The sequence below is a fragment of the Lycorma delicatula genome, chromosome 1 (assembly GCF_047948215.1).
Source record: "Lycorma delicatula isolate Av1 chromosome 1, ASM4794821v1, whole genome shotgun sequence".
Lineage (NCBI taxonomy): Eukaryota > Metazoa > Arthropoda > Insecta > Hemiptera > Fulgoridae > Lycorma > Lycorma delicatula.
Genome location: NC_134455.1, coordinates 91,742,016 through 91,757,985, shown reverse-complemented (window position 1 = coordinate 91,757,985; position 15,970 = coordinate 91,742,016). Strand labels below are relative to the sequence as shown.

Below are 15,970 nucleotides of genomic sequence, written 5' to 3'. Positions count from 1 at the left end.
TTTATTTGGCTATAACTCTGGAACCTAAAAAAATAAGTATCACTTCTGATACAAGTTGATCGTTGAAAAGCTCTCAATGAGGGTTTATTACTGCAGTTAACAAAAAGTCCAAAATCCAAATTGTTTGGATTTTGGACACTTTTGGTCCAGTCAATTGCATTCAAAAGGGGAGGTGCACAACTAGATGTTATTACAGAACTAAATCCAAAATTTCAACATCCTACAGCTAATTGTTTTTGAATTATATGAGATACAGACATATGTACAGATGTACCGCCGAAACTAGTCAAAATGGTTATTTCTGTTGAAATCTGAAATTTTTTAGCCATTACAAGACTTCCTTTACTTCGTACAAGGAAGTAAAAATTGGTAAATATATGATTAGTATTTTGTAATGATTTGAGTTTTGATTTTTTATCATGTAGTATTTAATAATAAAATGAGTGGATGGTAATTTGTAAAATTGAAATCATAAACTATAATTCCTTTCATAATTATTACAGTTATGTTGTCCTTGATATTAAAATTATGAAATTACTCTGTTTGTATTATTAAAATTATTGTAGCTTCCAGCATGAACTGATTCTCTGCTGAAAAAATATCATTACTTTTTATAACCTAACATATTGATCATTTCCTTGTGCTCTATTAACTCCACCAACTGTTTAGGTCACTCCCATTTGACATTGTATCTATAACTGTGAATTAGTAAAACCATTTAAAATGATCACAAATAGGTCATTTACTTCAAATTGTTTGGTGCTCTATCGGATCAGTTTTTTAAAAAGTATAGAAGTTTTCATAAAAATACTTAAAAAATGTTTTTATCTTATTTACTGGAGGTATTATACTTTTGTCTCCCATCACTTGCTGAAAATAAAATTCATTCCACATAAATTTGGTTGTTCAGGCTGATTCTTGGCTAAAATGGCTATTACAGTAGATTTTACGGTTTCATGGTACCAAACTTTTCTATTTTTTCCTTATTATTTTCTACATACATGTGTGCAGACACAAGTGTGCACACCGTATTTTTTAATAAAAGCCACGAGGCTTTTAGTAGGTTCAAGTACAAACTTGGCATATGATGTAAATACATTAACTGGCAAAATTTTTTGATTTTTTTTTTTAACAGTTCTCTATAGATTGTACTGTTTTCCAGGAGTCATTCTAATTATTTTTGTTTGAATCCAAAATAAATGAAGTGTCAAAAGTCGATCCTGAAAAATTATATTATGTTTTATGATAGTCAGTTTGAGCATTATAGACTGCTATAATTGTATCCCATGTTATATGCCAATCCCATGGGGATTGGCATATAACTTGTGATTTTTAATTTATTTTTTATTAATTCTTACAGAAATATGTCATTAAGAATTTTAAAATAAAGAACTCTTAAAGTCAGAATTGTATATTAAATCTTACACAAATATATTTGAATATTAATTCTTCTAATTGAATTGTTGTTGCGGGCTGTCATATTTCCAGTGGAGGGATGTGGCTAAATGGTTTACAGTTGTGGGATACTTACCTGTCAAGCTGCACAATTCTAGGTATAGGAGGGAAAGCCACCAGTTTGGTCTAGTGGTGAACTCGTCTTCCCAAATCAGCTGATTTGGAAGTCGAGAGTTCCAGCATTCAAGTCCTAGTAAAGCCAGCTATTTTTACACGGATTTGAATACTAGATCGTGGATACTGGTGTTCTTTGGTGGTTGGGTTTCAATTAACCACACATCTCAGGTAAGGTTGAACTGAGAATGTACAAAACTACACTTCATTCACACTCATACACATCATCCTCATTCATCCTCTGAAGTATTATCTAAACGGTAGTTACCGGAGGCTAAACAGGAAAAATAAAAAGATAGGAGGGAAATTATTGCCATAGGAACCCTGAGATACCACTAATTTCTGTAGAAAAAACATTTTTTGTTGCAACTCTCTAGTTTAAATTCAAAACTGTTAATCAGTAATAGGCTGCTTCTGTCAGGTAAAAATGCTCTATTCTTGAAAGATTGTAAGGTGGTTTCCACAGCGACAACCATTATGGGTGAGTTTTTTCTCATACGTACTTTCTCCAAGTGCAGATCATCCTTTCTCACCACCATCTTGTTTTTACTTATCTTTCATCGGCTCTTTCATGTTTTTAGTTCTGTGGCTGCTATCCCTGTTCTCCCCTATGAGGATGCTGAAACTTACAGATCCTGTGTGCTCTGTTCGTCAATGCTAAAAATGCTTACCATAAGATAACTGTTGCAGCTTTGTCTCTCTAATTTTGATCATCTTGAATTTTACACAGATAAAGTTTTAATTTGCTGTGCAGAATGTGGAAGATTTGACAAAAAAAGCCAAGTACCATGGTATGGCATTGAGCTGAACTTGACGGACCTTGGACAGTAGCAGCTTGCACGCTGTTTTACATTTTCAGGTGTACAGACTAATAAAGGGTGATCAGATTGGATTGTTTTGACTTCTGCACTAACCTCTCTTCATGAATTTTTTTTTAACCCACAATAACAAAGCGTATCTAGAAGTCAAGTCCTTCATATTAAAATGTTTCCAAAAGTCATTTGTGATTTAGCAGTGAGGCTGTGGACTGACCCAAGGCCTGCCATGAAAAATTGACATCCATATTATTCCAAAAAATTTAATACTACTTTTTGCTGCTGGTAAAATCTTTTTGTGTTAAATTGATGCATCATTATAAATATAATTTTAAAGTATAAATTAGATTTCTTTGTATTTATAAACCTTTTTTTAGTCAATCGTCTCCTATTACAGTCTGTATGTTATAGATTCATTTTCATATACTAAAGAATTAATAGTTTTCTACAGTTTGTAAGATATTTACATCTTCATGTAAAAAATGTTTGGTATTTAAATTAAATGACTAGTCATTTATTAAAATCACAAATTAGTTAATTATTACAGTGCCTGAGATGGGTAGTTTTTGTTTTATAAAAACTGGAATTTTATAAAATGTTTACGTTTTAATGTTCAGTTTATGAATTTTGATGTAATGATAAAAATAAAATACTTAACCCTTGGATTAATTGGATGAATTTACTTTTTTTTATTATTTATTCTCAATTATTCTAGGATTTCTGGGACTTAGATGGGAGGATCTTATAGAAATTTGTTGCTTAACCTTTTGTCAGAGTTACAGAATTGTTAATAGAACTTCATAATCCTGTTACTTAAAATATTTGTTTTTAGTAAAATTATTTTGATAGAACATTTATGGCTTGTGCTATACTTTTTTCTGTTATTTATCTTAACATTTATTTTGACTGATAGGTGTGGTCATTTTTGTAATAGGAGCTGTAGTTGTGGTTATGAATTTCCTGGAGTTAATAGATATAACATTTATCTACATTTTAATTAAATGTTGTTAAGAAAGATTATTTTTCTAGTGGTTTTGTTAAACATAAATATATATGTAATTTTGCATGTCATCATGAGTATTTAGAATAAGATTTACAGTGTCTATTTTGATTTATTTTGAAGTAACACTTTTTAGTACAGTTTTTGAAACAGCTGTGCTCATATTTATTTGCTGTATTTTTTAAAGGTGAATGAAGTACGCATGAGTGTTTAATAGCATTTAAGGGTATGTGATGAAATTTACTTTCTGTTTCTTTTAGCCAGGAACTGTTATTGCATGAAAAATTAACATTATATTTTCATTTAAATTCATGAATTAGGAAAATGTTCAATTATAAACAAAATTCCACTGATTCAAGTTGTGTTTACGGGATTTATTGAATAGAAAAAAAAATACTTGTCCGTTACAATTAAGAAATAAAATCTAATATGTAGCTCGTAATTTTCAATTATCAATTCAGGATATATAATTACAATTTTTTTTTCACAGCTGAATGAATATATTCTGAAATTTTCAGACTTTAAACCTTATACTGGTATCTTGTGTTTAATTTATTCATTCTAAAAATGTTTTATTTTAAATATTATTGAAAAATTGATGAAATGTAAATGCTATGATATACCCTACATCGTCATAAATATCAGTATTTTTTATCAAAAACATTCTTGAAAGAAGGAAATTATTTCAGTTCATACTTTCACACAGCTATTTGTTGACCTGAAAAACGAACAAGTGTTTGTTTACTTAACTATTTTAAATTGATCTTTAATTGCACTATAATTATTGGTTGTAACAACATAATTTTTACCATTTTTCTATTATTTACATAACTTTTAGATACAAAAGAATTTTTTTGTAATAAATAGATATTGTACAATTCAGTTATATTGTGAATAACGTTACCCCAAGTTGTATAAGGAAAGATATTCATCACAGTTGAATAGAATGCGTTATTATGTTAAAATCTGTACTGATCATTTTAACATAAATCATTTTTACTCTTATATAATATTATATTCTCTTGCTTTAAGTACTTAGTTAGGTTTTACATGATTACTGTTTGATTTAAGGTAGCATTTGCTTATATAAATTTAGAGCACTTAAATGTTATGAAATTTAAAAATTTCTATTAATCAATTTTTGTTTATTTTTTACAGTGTGACAATGTCATTGGGTAATATGTTCTGTTCCCGTTGTGGGGATGGATTTGAACCGCATGAGAAAATTGTCAATTCTAATGGTGAATTGTGGCATACGCAGTGTTTTGTGTAAGTTGATAATTTTTGAGTGGTGGTATTTATTTGTAGTGTGTAAATTTAAAGTGTTATTTCATAATATTAATTTTATTCAAATTATATGCATATTGTGACTGACTCTTAATACTTACAAAAACCTTAAATATTTAAATAGCGTGGGTGAAAAGTGATTTCTGTTTTCTTATAAAGTTTTTCACTTAGTCTTATTGACCAGAATATTTTACATCATTCAAGGCATAAATTGTATGTACAACAGTAATATTTGCTTTCAGTTGATAAAGGATTTTTTGTTTACTTTGTCCTTAAGAAAACTGTATAAAAAGAAGTCATACTTGGTTGGTTAGTGGACCATAATGACTCAATAAAGACTGGCTGATTTGTTGGGCTTTGTGACCTTATCCACAAATTAATCTGTGCTTAAACCCACCGGGTTGGTCTAGTGGTGAATGCGTCTTCCCAAATCAGCTGATTTGGAAGTCGAGAGTTCCAGCGTTCAAGTCCTTGTAAAGCCAGTTATTTTTACACGGATTTGAATACTAGATTGTGGATACCGGTGTTCTTTGGTGGTTGGGTTTCAATTAACCACACATCTCAGGAATGGTTGAACTGAGAATGTACAAGACTACACTTCATTTACACTCATACATATCAATCATCCTCATTCATCCTCTGAAGAATTATCTTAACGGTAGTTACCGGAGGCTAAACAGGAAAAAAAATCTGTGCTTAAAAAACTAGTACAAAAAAACCTATCATGGAATGAATGATAAAGTAAATGGTATTCTGTTGTAACAGGTCATCCCTCTCATTCTCTTCTAATTGAACCTTCCTAATTGTCTCAGTAGCATTCAGAATTTATAGTTTGATAGAAAAATATTGATCTTTGTATTTGACACTGTACATACTAACTTTTTGCAGTGATTGTAAAAAAATGTGGGGTAGTCTGTATACCACACAAAAACATCTAGCATTATCTATCCACTAAGGTTAAATTAAGCCTTTTTAAAAAAAAAATCCTTGCCTAAAATTTATATTTTTTTAAAACTCCCGGTAATAATCTGTCTTTTTTTGATAGTCATTTCATTTAGTCCACAGACAACTATAATGTTATGCGAGTGGAGTTTTAAAATATTTTTAACAGCTGTTTTGAGTTGATCCATATAAATATTCTCTTATTTGTTTTACTTAATAATAAATTTTTATGGATGTGTAAACCATTTTCTCCTTAATTTTATTAATTCCTTCTATTAAATTGAATTTTTCCTGATTTGGTTTTGCTTACAAACAGATTCTGTATTATGAAACCTTTTTAATCAGTTTCTCAGTAGGTTCTTTGTTGGTGCTACCATGATCATTAATGGGCCATAATTTCATTTGTTCATTGTACACTGATGGTCATGGCAAAATAGTGTGGGAAATTTGTTTTCTCAGTTGATTAACCTACCTTATTACAACCCCTTTTTAAACTGCTCAAATGCAAGACTACACTGATAATTTTATTGAATCATTGAATAACAACATTTTTTTGATGCATAAATCAGCTCCTTACTAAATTTCCCTTATTCAAGTCCAATACTGTAATGTATATAATAATGCTATACTTTTGAATTGACTTTCATTCCTGTGTTATTAATTAATATCTTTTTATTTGTCATCTTTTTATTTTAACTAATGATGTCAGTTGTTTACTTTTATATTACTTAAGCTTTTACTATTACTTATTATGAAATATTAAAGTTAATAATTTATTTTTAATGTAAAATGAAAATATTTGATGTAGCTTTGAGTAAGGTTGAAGTTTTAATTTTTAAATATGATTAAATCACTGGATTAAAAACATAAAAATGTTGTATGTGTTGATTTTCTAGGAGTGTTAATATAAGTAACAAAAGGAGTAAGAGCGACTTGGTCAGGATTCAGGTTGTACTTGAGAAATTTTAGTAATTAAATATAAAAAAGTAATCTTAAAATGTTATTTAAGTAATACAACAAGATGAGTTTGTATGTCTAATCTGATTAAATATGATGTATGGCTAACACACACACGTGCACATATATCTGAAATAAATGTTTTGTTACGAATCCATTGTTAAAAATTAACTGTAATATAAATTAAACTGAAGATGGATTTGATGATTTTTTCTAGTTTCAAAGTAACTTACTTATATGGTCGACTTAGCGCAGAATCACAATTCTTTTTGGGAGTTAAATTTTATTCCTGTGGGGAATCTATTTACTTTACCTTTAAAGGAGTCTGAAAATACACATTTACATTTCATTTTACACATTATAAAATCTTAATAGTAAATCCAGAATTATATAAAAAATCCATAAGTATATAAAAAAATCTACTTATAGCTGAACTTTTAAAATACTGAATTTATTACAAGGTAAACAGACTATCAAATATCTTAAAGTTGAATGCATATCGTATCACCTAGAAAGCATAAAAAATTGAAAGCATGTGAGCAGTAATATGAGATTTGGTAGATCTGTCTAAAACACTGTCAAATAATGATTTTAGGTTATAAAACAGTCTGCTTATGGATATTAAGAATTATCATTCAAAATAAGGTCTTCAGAGTCAAGAGCTGTAAAAGTGGTTTATTTACTTTCTCTGAGGATTTTCATTTGCATTTTAATAAATGTTAGTTCTTGGTATTTTTGGAGTAACATTATGAGGAATGAACTCCTGATGTTTGTGTTTGTAACAGTGCTGTTGCTTTTTTTTATGACTTTCAAATTTAAATTTAAATCTACAGCAACAGCTTCTTGTTTAACTTGACCTGCAGTTTCAGTTTCAACTTTAACATCTGAGACTGTAAATATTTCTGGCAACATAAGTTTCTTTTTTATGTTACTGTCAGGCAATGGTTATTCTACTTTTGCTTATAAAAAAAATTAGGATGGGTGTTATAAGTTTAAATCTGTACAATTTGAGTTATTACTGTACAGAAAAATAATTTGAAGAGCTACTGAAAGAATGTTATTCATTCTTGATACTGCTCCTGTTCATGTGTGAATTAATTCTAATCGTGATCAAAAGGGTTTAACATAAGATTTGAAATTTGGGAGAAATTAATGTACTGATACATTTTGATGATTCTGTTATTTTTTAATTTAACTTTTATTACTCTGTATATTTAAAAGGGCAGAATTTTATTTGTCTGTTACCTAGAAACTATTCTTGAAATGTAATAACATTTTTACAAGCATAAATTCAGTATTTTTATAATACATCATTTCTAATGTTAATAATTTTTAAGAGGAAAATGTATTCAGTAGATATATTCATTGTCAACTAGAAAATAAATTTTTCTTCTGCTTAGATATTCTGATGTATATGCGTGTGATCATATCATATAGAATTTGAAATGAAATCAATTTGTGTTTGATTAATCATGTTTATTATCCGTATACATTTTTAGTACTTAAGTTTGAAAAATATTTAATTAGTTAATGATTTTGTAGAAGAAATAGGTCATATATCTTACACTTTAAATATGTAAAATTTAATTTTTTTACCATAAGTCATAGTTATTTATTAATGGAATCATTAAGGGCAGATACATTTTGTACAATACTTAAAGTTAGTGATTTTGTTGCTAGGCATAAATTTTGTCTTTAGTTCCACATCTATCTGAATTTTCATTATGCATTTAAAACAGTTTTATGATAGTTTTGATAAGTACTATTTTCAAAAGAATTAATGTCATTTTGTAGCAGAACGGGCTAGTAATAGTAATGCTTTTGTTCATTCTTCAAAAATACTATAATATTATTAAAAATATTATTTTAGGTGTGCTCAGTGTTTTCGCCCATTCCCAGATGGAACATTCTATGAATTTGAGGGACGCAAATATTGTGAACATGATTTCCATGTCCTTTTTGCACCATGTTGTGGAAAATGTGGTAAGTTTATATTATATTTATTTTTATTTAATTTTTATATTTACAAAAAAAGATTCAACTTCTTTATTGGGAAAGAAAGTTTAATAATGTCAATTAATTAGTCAACAATTAAAAGTACTTATTCTGAACAGATAAATTATACTATATGTGTATAAAATTAAATAATAAAAATCATAAAGTAATAAGCATTCTTTAGAAATTTGTTTGACTGCTGAAATTAAAATAAAATTTTTGTAAACATTGTTTCAGAAATACTCTACTTTTGAGTTATAACTAAAGATTTAGGCCAAATTTTGGTGTAGAAACAAACTAGTGATTCAAATTTTGCAAGTAGTATGCTAATTTTCTTTTAAAATGAATGATTCTAGCTACAAAATCAGTCAGAAATTGAGATGTCCAAAGCTCTAATTATTTCTCAAAAATGACAGATTTGTATTGACAGATCATTAGGCCTACTTTAATGATAAAATGAAATAATTTTAATTATATACCGTAAAAATCCTGAATTAATTTATGTATTAAGTAAATGGAATAAGCATTGAACTAAGAAAATCTACATTTTGTTTGAAACAAAAATTGTTAATTATTTGAAGATGAAAGTAGATATGTAGGCCACGTGATGCCATCTTTTTTTTTTGTCTTCAGTCACTTGACTGGTTTGATGCAGCTGTCAATGATTCCCTATGTAGTACAGACATTTCATTTTGGTACCCCCTACATCTTGCATCCCTAACAATTTGTTTTACGTATCCCAAACGTTGCCTACCTGCATAATTTTTACCATCTACATGTCCCTCCAGTATTAAGGCAACTATTCCAGGATGCCTTAAAATGTGGTCTGTAAGTCAGTCTCTTCTTTTAACTATACTTTTCCAAATGCTTCTCTCAACATATTGCCGCGAGACCTCTTCATTTGTCACTTTATTTACCCATCTGATTTTTAACATTCTCCTATAGCACCAGATTTCAAAAGCTTCTAATACTTTCTTCTCAGGTACTTCATATGGAAGTTTGACTTCCATATACTCAGATACTCCGATCATCCAAGTTTCACTAACATATAAAGCTATACTCCAAACGTATACTTTCAAAAAGGTTTTCCTAACTTTTTTTTTTTTTTTTTTTTTTGTCTTCAGTCATTTGACTGGTTTGATGCAGCTCTCCAAGATTCCCTATCTAGTGCTAGTCGTTTCATTTCAGTATACCCTCTGCATCCTACATCTCCAACAATTTGTTTTACATACTCCAAACATGGCCTGCCTACACAATTTTTCCCTTCTACCTGTCCTTCCAATATTAAAGCGACTATTCCAGGATGCCTTAGTATGTGGCCTATAAGTCTGTCTCTTCTTTTAACTATATTTTTCCAAATGTTTCTTTCTTCATCTATTTGCCGCAATACCTCTTCATTTGTCACTTTATCCACCCATCTAATTTTTAACATTCTCCTATAGCACCACATTTCAAAAGCTTCTAATCTTTTCTTCCCAGATATTCCGATTGTCCAAGTTTCACTTCCATATAAAGCGACACTCCAAACATATACTTTCAAAAATCTTTTCCTGACATTTAAATTAATTTTTGATGTAAACAAATTATATTTCTTACTGAAGGCTCGTTTAGCTTGTGCTATTCGTCATTTTATATCGCTCCTGCTTCGTCCATTTAGTAATTTTACTTCCCAAATAACAAAATTCTTCTACCTCCATAATCTTTTCTCCTCCTATTTTCACATTCAGTGGTCCATCTTTGTTATTTCTACTACATTTCATTACTTTTGTTTTGTTCTTGTTTATTTTCATGCGATAGTTCTTGCGTAGGACTTCATCTATGCCGTTCATTGTTTCTTCTAAATCCTTTTTACTCTCGGCTAGAATTACTATATCATCAGCAAATCGTAGCATCTTTATCTTTTCACCTTGTACTGTTACTCCGAATCTAAATTGTTCTTTCACATCATTAACTGCTAGTTCCATGTAAAGATTAAAAAGTAACGGAGATAGGGAACATCCTTGTCGGACTCCCTTTCTTATTAGGGCTTCTTTCTTATGTTCAATTGTTATTGTTGCTGTTTGGTTCCTGTACATGTTAGCAATTGTTCTTCTATCTCTGTATTTGTACCCTAATTTTTTTAAAACGCTGAACATTATATTCCAATCTACGTTATCGAAAGCCTTTTCTAGGTCTATAAACGCCAAGTATGTTGGTTTGTTTTTCTTTAATCTTCCTTCTACTATTAATCTGAGGCCTAAAATTGCTTCCCTTGTCCCTATACTTTTTCTGAAACCAAATTGGTCTTCTCCTAACACTTCTTCCACTCTCCTCTCAATTCTTCTGTATAAAATTCTAGTTAAGATTTTTGATGCATGACTAGTTAAACTAATTGTTCTATATTCTTCACATTTATCTGCCCCTGCTTTCTTTGGTATCATAACTATAACACTTTTTTTGAAGTCTGATGGAAATTCCCCTTTTTCATAAATATTACACACCAGTTTGTATAATCTATCAATCGCTTCCTCACCTGCACTGCGCAGTAATTCTACAGGTATTCCGTCTATTCCAGGAGCCTTTCTGCCATTTAAATCTTTTAATGCTCTCTTAAATTCAGATCTCAGTATTGTTTCTCCCATTTCATCCTCCTCAACTTCCTCTTCTTCCTCTATAACACCATTTTCTAATTCATTTCCTCCGTATAACTCTTCAATATATTCCACCCATCTATCGACTTTACCTTTCGTATTATATATTGGTGTACCATCTTTGTTTAACACATTATTAGATTTTAATTTATATACCCCAAAATTTTCCTTAACTTTCCTGTATGCTCCGTCTATTTTACCAATGTTCATTTCTCTTTCCACTTCTGAACACTTTTCTTTAATCCACTCTTCTTTCGCCAGTTTGCACTTCCTATTTATAGCATTTCTTAATTTCCGATAGTTCCTTTTACTTTCTTCATCATTAGCATTCTTATATTTTCTACGTTCATCCATCAGCTGCAATATATCGTCTGAAACCCAAGGTTTTCTACCAGTTCTCTTTAATCCGCCTAAGTTTGCTTCTGCTGATTTAAGAATTTCCTTTTTAACATTCTCCCATTCTTCTTCTACATTTTCTACCTTATCTTTTTTTCTCAGACCTCTTGCGATGTCCTCAAAAATCTTCTTTACCCCTTCTTCCTCAAGCTTCTCTAAATTCCACCGATTCATCTGACAACTTTTCTTCAGGTTTTTAAACCCCAATCTACATTTCATTATCACCAAATTATGGTCGCTGTCAATGTCTGCTCCAGGGTAAGTTTTGCAGTCAACAAGTTGATTTCTAAATCTTTGCTTAACCATGATATAATCTATCTGATACCTTGCAGTATCGCCTGCCTTTTTCCAAGTGTATGTTCTTCTATTATGATTTTTAAATTGGGTGTTGGCAATTACTAAATTATACTTCGTGCAAAACTCTATAAGTCGGTCCCCTCTTTCATTCCTTTTGCCCAGCTCGTATTCACCCACTATATTTCCTTCCTTGCCTTTTCCAATGCTTGCATTCCAATCTCCAACTATTATTAAATTTTCATCTCCTTTTACGTGTTTAATTGCCTCATCAATCTCTTCGTATACACACTCTACCTCATCATCATCATGAGCGCTTGTAGGCATATAAACGTTAACAATCGTTGTCGGTTTAGGTTTTGATTTTATCCTTATTACAATGATTCTATCGCTATGCGTTTTGAAATACTCCACTCTCCTCCCTATCTTCTTGTTCATCACGAAACCTACTCCTGCCTGCCCATTATTTGACGCTGAGTTAATTACTCTAAAATCACCTGACCAAAAGTCGCCTTCCTCTTCCCACCGAACCTCACTAATTCCTACTATATCCACATTCACCCTATCTATTTCCCTTTTTAAATTTTCTAGCCTACCAACCTTTTTTAAGCTTCTAACATTCCACGCTCCGACTCGTAGAATGTTATTTTTTAATTTTCTGGTGACCCCTTCCTTAGTAGTCCCCACCCGGAGATCCGAACGGGGGACTATTTTACCTCCGGAATATTTTACCAAGGAAGGCGCCTCCATTATTGCTATGTGAAAATGCAGAGAGCCACATTTTCTTGGAAAAAAAGCAGCTGTAGTTTTCCATTGCTTTCAGCTGCGCAGTACTCAGAGGACTGAGTGATGTTGATACGACCGTTTAAGTCATTGTGACTCACGCCCCTAACAACTACTGAAAGAGCTGCTGCCCTCTTTCAGGAATCATTCCTTAGTCTGGCTCTCAACAGATACCTCTCCGATATGGTTGCACCTTCGGTCCAGCTACTCTGTATCCCTGAGCACTCAAGCCCCCTCACCAACGGCAAGGTCTCATGATTCATAGAGGAGGGTTTTCCTAACATGTTATTTAATTTTTGATGTAAGCAAATTATATTTTTGACTGAAATCTTGTTTCACCTGTGCTATATGGCATTTTATATCGCTCCTGCTTCGTCCGTCTTTAATAATTCTACTTCCTAAATAACAAAATTCTTCTACCTTCGTAATCTTTCTGTTCCTATTTTTGTATTCAGTAGTTTATCTACATTATCTTCCTTCTACTATTAATCTAAGCACTGAAATTACTTCCCTTGTCACTACAGTTTTCCGGAAATCAAATTGGTCTTCTCTTTGTCTTAATTTTTTTTTACCTTCTTCATCACTATCATTCTTATACTTTTTACGTTCATCCTTCAGCTGCAATATATCCTCTGATATCCAAGGTTTTCTACCAGTTCAAAGTCAAGGGTTGAGGAGCACAGGGCAATCATATTATTATTATTGCTTGATTGTTTGATATGATGTAATCAATTTCACTCACGTATCCAGCTGGGCTTTTCCACGTCCATTTTTGACTGCATTTTTTCTTGTAAAATTCACTGGCAAATCACCTCTGCTGTCTTATCCACTCCATATGTGCCACTTGCATTTTAAGTTCTTGTTTTTCCTATTAAAATTACCCATAAGGATTTTGCAATGGCATTTTTCTTTGTCTTGCATATGTACAATATCATAAAATTCTTCAATCTCCTCATCACTGCAGCTTATTGTTGGCGCATAAGCTTGGATGATATGAAACTTAGTTTTTATTTAGCTGAATGATGCACTGAGCTGCTTTGAGATTCTTTTAAAATATACTACTGAATCATTATCTTCCAACTGACAAGAAATCCAATTCTATCACATCATCCATCATCAGTGCCATGGGTGAAAAGTAAATGTTCTGTGTCAAGTACAACTAGCTCTTTACCTTTATGATGTACTTAACATAATTTTATAATATCCTAATTAATATTGCGAAGTTCTATCAATAATTCTTATAGTCTGAGATCTATTTTCATTACTCGAATGTTAAGCGTTCCCATGTTCAAATTCCAGTAACAGTCTGATTTAGCCTGATGATTCTTAGCACCCTCTGTTGAATCACATTAGTCTGAGGCCTCCAGCTGACCAGTCTGCCCTTCCCGGAGTATAAGCTCTTGACGGCATAGCTCAAACTATTCTTGACCTTCATAAGCCCCTTACTTGCGCCAAGTTTTGATCCATGGATGGGGGATCAAAAAATATATATAAGTAAATACATATTGTAGTAAAAATTGTAGGTGGCAGTGAATTAATGAAAAAGAACTAAAAACATATGTCTAACACAGATTTGAAAAATCAGATTATTAAAACTACTGTTTTAATCTTACGCTAAAGAGTTGTCTCAGTACCTGCATTCATTATTGAATATGGTGGGAATGGAGAATAGAGAAACTATTGTCTGTTCCATTTAATTGAGAGGATCGTAACATTTTTAGAAGTGTGTTAAAAATCTGTAAGAGTTTCTTTGATGAACTAGATAAAATGTTTAACTATGAGGTTAGAAGAGTTTATGAAAAAAAACAAAAGAAAACGTAGAATATGGAACTAGGGGGATTAATTTCTTCCTTTTCTTGCACTAGCAGTTTGGTTGTAAAGTTTGGTTGTATCTATTGCATATATCTTATCTTAGGCTTTACTGTAATAACATTCAGTTGTTTTTGTGTCTGTAAGAAACTGTGAACATTAATAACAGACATTTTTAATTTTATTTTGATTTACATAAAAATGTCATAAATGTATATTTTCTGTTGTAAAGCTAAGTATTCTATTTTTTTATCACATCTTAAAATTTGTTTACAGGTGAATTTGTCATTGGACGTGTGATAAAAGCAATGAATGCCAATTGGCATCCAAAATGCTTCCGTTGTGAAGAGTGTGGGAAAGAACTTGCTGACCTAGGGTTTATTCGCCATCAGGGACAAGCTTTATGTCATGATTGTAGAGCTAGAGCTCGTGCTGCAGGCACTGGCAAACACACTTGCCATAAATGCCAGTGAGATATACATATTTTAATTATATAATATTTTATGCAAAATTATGGAATATTTAAACTTATAATAATTTAAAAAGAAAAACAGTTTTCTTTAATTCTTCATTGTTGTATATTATAGTCATCGATTAAATGTTTCATTTTCATTTAACTTAAAATATAAATATGGTTTCAAGAAATGGATGACAAGAAATTAAATTTTTGCATGACAATGCCTTCTTACTTGCCGGTGTTCTTGAATTTCACTGTGATAATTCAAGCAGGAACTGTTTGATAACTCTCCTTAGAGCTTGGATTTGACATATACATACGCATGCACGCGCGCGCGCGCGCGCGCGCGCGCGCGTGTGTGTGTGTGTGTGTGTGTGTGTGTGTGTGTTGCTTTGATAATTTGCAATCCATTGTGGTGTATGGCTCAAATTACAGATTGTACAAGTACCTTTATTTGGTTGAACTATGTAGAAAAGTGGCAAAAGTATATCCTTAAAATTTTGCAACTGTAGTGATGTATTTTTAGAAAAACTTATATTACTTTTTGGATAGCTTTTTCAGTCTTGCTAATTGGATGACTGGGTAGATGTTTATAGGTATTCCTTTTGACTGGATTATCGAATACATCTTTTTAAGACCAGTTCTTTAATTTAGTCATTAATTTTTAAATCAAAATAATTTACATGATTTAATGATGATTTAAGCAGCAGCAAAGATGTAGGATGCATCTCTGATGAAATGTTAAATTGAATCTTCAGCAATTGGATCTCTTTGGTTGAACATGAATCTCTGTTGACTGTAAATGAATATCAGCTAAAAAATTCCTTTAATGGAACTTGTATTTAGATGGCCCTGAGTTAAATATTTATTGTTTATAATGTAACAAATATTGCTACTGATTACTGTTGTATTTGTTAGTTGAAAATTAATGAGGTTAACATATTTTGAATGTTTGAAAATATTGGAGAGGTTAGTATATTTAAATTTTTACTGTGCTTTATTTTATATTTTTATTTATCATAACAAATCAGTATTT

General features: G+C 31.0%; 1 protein-coding gene across 7 annotated transcripts in view; it reads left to right on the top strand.

Annotated features, from left to right (window-relative positions):
• The window catches only part of stck (LIM zinc finger domain containing stck), a 79,985-nt gene that overhangs the window by 47,412 nt on the left and 16,603 nt on the right, over nt 1-15,970 (top strand). For all 7 annotated transcript variants that reach the window (XM_075357783.1, XM_075357768.1, XM_075357762.1 and 4 more), the window contains 3 exons: nt 4,543-4,653; nt 8,441-8,553; nt 14,754-14,946. In XM_075357783.1, coding sequence (XP_075213898.1) covers nt 4,543-4,653; nt 8,441-8,553; nt 14,754-14,946 — 417 coding nt within the window. The remainder of the gene's footprint in view (nt 1-4,542; nt 4,654-8,440; nt 8,554-14,753; nt 14,947-15,970) is intronic.